This window comes from Myotis davidii, unplaced genomic scaffold, assembly GCF_000327345.1.
Source record: "Myotis davidii unplaced genomic scaffold, ASM32734v1 scaffold292, whole genome shotgun sequence".
NCBI lineage: Eukaryota > Metazoa > Chordata > Mammalia > Chiroptera > Vespertilionidae > Myotis > Myotis davidii.
Window position 1 is genome coordinate 4141892 of NW_006285042.1, and position 5691 is coordinate 4147582.

The 5691-nt window shown below is 34.7% G+C and overlaps 1 protein-coding gene across 2 annotated transcripts in view; it reads left to right on the top strand.

The window, feature by feature from the left end:
* Positions 1-5691, top strand: part of UTRN (utrophin) — a 461667-nt gene that overhangs the window by 108665 nt on the left and 347311 nt on the right. For both annotated transcript variants that reach the window (XM_015558521.1, XM_006755401.2), the window contains 3 exons: positions 1371-1543; positions 3913-4028; positions 4731-4891. In XM_015558521.1, coding sequence (XP_015414007.1) covers positions 1371-1543; positions 3913-4028; positions 4731-4891 — 450 coding nt within the window. The remainder of the gene's footprint in view (positions 1-1370; positions 1544-3912; positions 4029-4730; positions 4892-5691) is intronic.

The window sequence follows — 5691 nt, forward strand, 5'->3', positions numbered from 1 at the left end:
ATTTTTATTTTCTTGGTACACCTCACCAGGAAGCACACACTGTCCATTAGGTTTGTTCTGGCAGGGTTAACTTTCATCATTTGGGTAATGTGGTATCTGCCTATGCCTCCACTGTAACGTGACTGTCCTATGTTATTAAAAAGTATCTTGTGAGATATACTTTGAGACTGTGTAAATATTCAGGTACTTATCAAATCTTCCCCATTAGTTTATTTTATTATTTTATTTATTGATTAAGGTATTACATATGTGTCCTTATCACCCCATTGACCCCCTACCCCCCACTCATGTCCTCACCCCCCTGTTGTCTGTGTCCATTGGCTAGGCTTATATGCATGCATACAAGTCCATTAGTTGCTCTCCCCCTTACTCCCGCCCTCCCCTACCTTCCCTCCGAGGTTTGACGGTCTGATCGATGCTTCTGTGTCTCTGGATCTGTTTTTGTTCATCAGTCTATGTTGTTCGTTATATTCCATAAATGAGTGAGATCATGTGATATTTATCTTTCTCTGACTGGCTTATTTCGCTTAGCATAATACTCTCCAGTTCTATCCATGATGTTGCAAATGGTTAAGATCCATTCATAATTGTTAGCTGATCAGTTAATATTATGATACTTGGCAAATAGTAAATTTCTAATGTCATTGTTCCTTCTACATTGTAAGGAAGAGCTTTCCCTTGACTCTTATTTATCTGTCTGTCCATCTACCTTTTTATTCATTCATTGTACACGCAGTGTACACTCAGGGATTTTTACGTATTTAATAGCCTGTAACTTTGCTATTATTATTTATTTTGATACTTAAATTATCCTAAATTTGGCCCATGTGATTGACCACCTCCCCTCCCCCCGAAATCAGCTCTTGTGTCCTTTTGACATGTCCACATCATTCTTTGAGCACTTCCTTAAAACACATGTATTTCTTTAGAATAATAATGTGCAATATTAGTTCTTGATATAATCGGGAAAGTTACTTCATTCTTTGATTTTGCATTCAGTCAAAAGGTCTACCTTGCATCCTCATCTTTTGTAGGAAATCAAAACTGAGTTTTCTTCCTATCAAAAGTTCTTTGTAAATGTATAGTATTAAAATATTACTCTTTTCGTGACTGTGAAAGTAGTGTTTATTGTAACCAAATCTAATATAAGTATTTGTTAAGATATAGAAAGTATGGTACTATATAATGGTTAAGTAAAAATCACTTCTAAATCCTAGTACTTCAAAATAATCACTGTTTAAAGAAGAACTTGAAATAAATTGAATAACCAGTGACCTGATCCATATGGTTAATTAATGAAATAGTCCTCATTCAAGGACTTGATCCCAGTAGCTGCTTTAAGTCATAGGCAGACATGGTTTCTCTCCCAGGTGAAAGATGTGATGAAGGACATCATGTCAGCCTTGCAGCAGACAAACAGCGAGAAGATCCTGCTGAGCTGGGTGCGCCAGTCCACCAGGACATACAGCCAGGTCAACGTCCTCAACTTCACCACCAGCTGGACAGACGGACTCGCCTTTAATGCCCTGCTCCACCGACATAAGTGAGACATGACTCTACTCCAAATGTGCATCTTCTTTCTCCCGCCCTCACTGCTCCTCCCTAAAGCCCCTCCCCACTACCCCTGTTATCCTCTCTGTACACGTTCTACCTAAATATTAAGAAAAGAAATATCATGGAAAAAACTACCCACCAAGTCTTTATTTTGTAGGACTTAAATGGCACAGTGCAGCCATGGTTGCTTCTATGTATTCATAAGTTAAAACATGTAAAATGATTCACATAGTTCAGACCCACTCATTCAGCACTAACCAGAAATATATGCAAAGAATTGTGCTAGTATTCATTCTTGTACCAAAGGGGAAGTTCTATAATTCAGTGCAATCCCAATTAATTATAGAAAATGATTTTTTAATGAAATTTGTAAACAGATTCTAATTATATGAAAGACCAAAGGCCCATGAGGAGCCAGTACAATTGTGAAACAGTAGAACCAGGCTGAAGTACTTCTCAAACAGAAACCAAAACTAATTATGAAGCTACATTAATTAAAACTATAGTGCTATAAATAAATACACTAATTTAATTATAGGCTGAACCATAGGAAATTGCCAGTATTTGACTGTTTTTTTTTTGACATATAACAATGGCAGTTTCTATACTTCAACCTAACAGAATAAAGGGCTCAGAAATAGCTCCATCCCAATATACAACTGAACTGATTGCTATTAAAATAGATGCTATGAAACAACTGGTTACCCATATGTAAATAATTGAATTAGATCTTTACCTCACCATACCCACAAATAAATTTCAGATGCATCAAGGATTTAAATGTGAAAGGTGAAATTTCGTACATGTTTTATTGCTATTTTAAATAATTTATTGTTTCAAGTTTTGTTTCCTGTATATGCTCTGTTTATATATAAAAATGTAATTGACATCTCTACATCTTAGATCTAGAAACTTGTTAAAATTTTACAAAATTTAAATTTGTTTCTATAGATTTAAAAACATATTTTTGGTAGACCATCCATAGTTGATAATAGTCCCTCTCTTCCCCTCCTCACCCTTCCCTCCCCTCCCTTCTCTTTTCCCCTGTTCATTTGTGCCTTGTCCTTCAATACAATATTGATTTGAATTGGTAATAGTGAGCAGAATATTTTTTTCTTGAAAATGAAGGGAATGTTTTTAATGTTTTACAATAACAATGATATTTGCTGTAGCTTTTTTGATATATATATATATATATATATTTTTTTTTTTTTTATCTGGTTAGAGAACCCCCACACCCAATCTTTTTTCACTGTATTAGTTTAGAGAGGTTACCATCTGTTCCTAGTTGAATAAGACTTGTAGTCAGAAAACTTGAGTTTTAGCCTAAACTTTTTTCCATTGATTACTTAATTGGTTCAATAAGTGTGTTTGTAGTACTTTCTCTGTGTTAGGCTCAGGTTGTATAACAGAGAAAAAAGGCAAACACCCCATCTCCTTGGGGTTTATGTTCAAGTAGAGGGAGGCTGACAATAAAGAAAGAAAAGGAAATATAAGTTGTGTAGCATAAAGAAGTGGTAAACATGCTGAAGAAAAACTAGCAGGCAAGAGGGGAGGCTAGTGGGTGCAGGGCGTGAGTAGGGAGAGAAATAGGAGATGAAGTCAGAAAGGAAACGGATGGAGTGGGCGAGGCGATCCCAGGAGGTAGCTGGGTCTAGGATGCAAGAACAGATAGAGTGCAAAAAAATCATCAAGTTTTGGATAAGTCAAAGCACAAAATGTCCAATTTCTAGGATTAAAAGAAAATCTAGATAGAAATGAAATCCTAGGCAATGTAATATGGAGGGGGTGACGAGGGTAATTCTCTCAGGACCTTTGGTTTAGGAATATCCTGTGAACAGATTAAAGCTGGACTTTCCACTCTGCTAATAATTGGTCTTTCAATAAGAGAATTAATTCATTAGTATTAATGGTGGTAATTGATGTATACAGGTTAATTTTTCATTTTTTTTACCAATTTATTTTGAGCTTTTTATTTCTCTTTTCTGGATCTTTTTTCTTTTCTTTTCTTTTCTTTTTTTTTTTTTATCTTATAATAGGTTCGTCCTCTTATTTCTCTTTTACTATTTGGGAAATATTACATACTATTTTTAGTCTGCTAGTGATTACTCCAGGATATTTCATAGGTATGTTTAGCCAATACAAGAAACTTAGAATATATTATCCATTGTTTTCATTTTTATAAGTTACTTTAAAATACTATATATTTGACAAGGTTTTGGGATATAAAGTTAAACTTATTAATTTAAACTCACAAACAAAAAAAATCTAAAACTGCAATGTATTAGATTATAACAATGACCACTTCGTTTCCACATGTGTTGTTTTCATCACATTTTATTTGCATGGTGTTTTCAGACCTGATCTCTTCAGCTGGGATAGAGTTGTCAAGATGTCCCCCACTGAGAGACTTGAACATGCCTTCGGCCAGGCTCAAACGTACTTGGGAATTGAAAAGCTGTTAGATCCTGAAGGTATTGTTCCGTGCTTATTTTTAATCTTGATTTTGTTGCACAATTTTGGACACTTGAAGAGCAGTATTTTTTTTTGTTGTGGTGGTGTTCTTTTTTTTCAAGAGGAATTATGAGAACTGAGCAGTGTTCTTCCATTTGAAACATGGGGCAAGTCATTTTATTGCAGTTATTTGGACTTTTGTACTTAACAATTTGTAGGGTCCTTTAGGAGGAAATTTAATTACATCATTGGAGAATAGTTATTTGATACCCCAGAAGAGTTAAAGTTTTAGGAAAATATAATTATTAGATAACCAATTCAGTATTTGGTTTATTTTACTGAAATGCATTTTTATATATGCTTCTTGTATATGATGTGAAAACTTTAGTTACAAATGTTGTGAAATTTAATTCTAGACTTATTTTTGTAATATTAATAAAATCTGGCATTCTCTTAAATGCCAGCTTATCTTGAGCATTTGGGAGAAGCTTTTAGGGAAGAATTTAAAGAAATGGGATACTGAACAAAATTAAGAAAGTGTCCTTGCCTTTGTCTCATCTATCATTATATGAAACAGAAACTTACTGAGCTATGGTACTGCAAAAATTATATAACAGTATTGTTTATGGGTGTTGAGGATAGTTATTTTATATCTCCTACTGAGCTGTTCACATATTTTGGACATCTAATTTAAGCTGGTCTTTATTTCCTTCCTCTTTTAGATGTTGCTGTTCAGCTTCCTGACAAGAAATCCATAATTATGTATTTAACATCTTTGTTTGAGGTGCTACCTCAGCAAGTCACCATAGATGCCATCCGTGAAGTAGAGACTCTCCCAAGGAAATACAAGAGAGAATGTGAAGAAGGGGATATTAATATACAGGTAAAGGTAAATTTTATTGAAATGTTTGACTGGCCGTATTTGTTATCTCTTTGGTACCAGATAAAAACACTTTTAGGTGATTATTTTCTTTCCTTTTTTAAAAAAAATGTTTTTATTAATTTGAGAGAGAGCGGAAGGGAGGGAGAGAGAGAGAGAAACATTGATCAGTTGCCTCCTACTGGGGACTAAGCCCAAAACCCGGGCATGTGCCCTAACCGAGAATCAAACTGGCGACCTCTTGGTGCATAGGGCCAACGCTCCACCAGCTGAACCACACTGGCCAGGGCAGGGGGTTTTTTTTTCTTGACAGAACATCTTGGCTTGTCCACTTGCATACAACCATTATATTTTCATAAGGGCTATCAAAATACAAGGTTTATTTTCTCTTTCATTTAGAAGGAATAATTGTCAGTATATTACTCGGGTTTTTCACTTAAAGATTTATAATGCTTTTTTTCATTAGGATAAAGATTAGTTTTTAAAATAAAGTCATGAATTTTTCTTCCTGAATTATCTTGCCTTGAATTAATACATATTTTATCTTACTCTGTGTCAATCTAACCGGTCCTCTTAATTCATAACATGAGAGAATCTTCAGTTGGGTAAGACCTTAAAAAGTTGTTCAGTCCAACATTTCAGCAACCAAGAGATACACCTGAATTTTAAAATGATAAGAAATGTATTTTAGAGAGGCAGAAGCGTGGACTTTGAAGCTGAAATTATATTCCTGTCCCTACTTGTTGTGGATTGGTTACTTCCCCTCTCAACCAGTTTTATCTATAAAATCTGGATAAAACCAC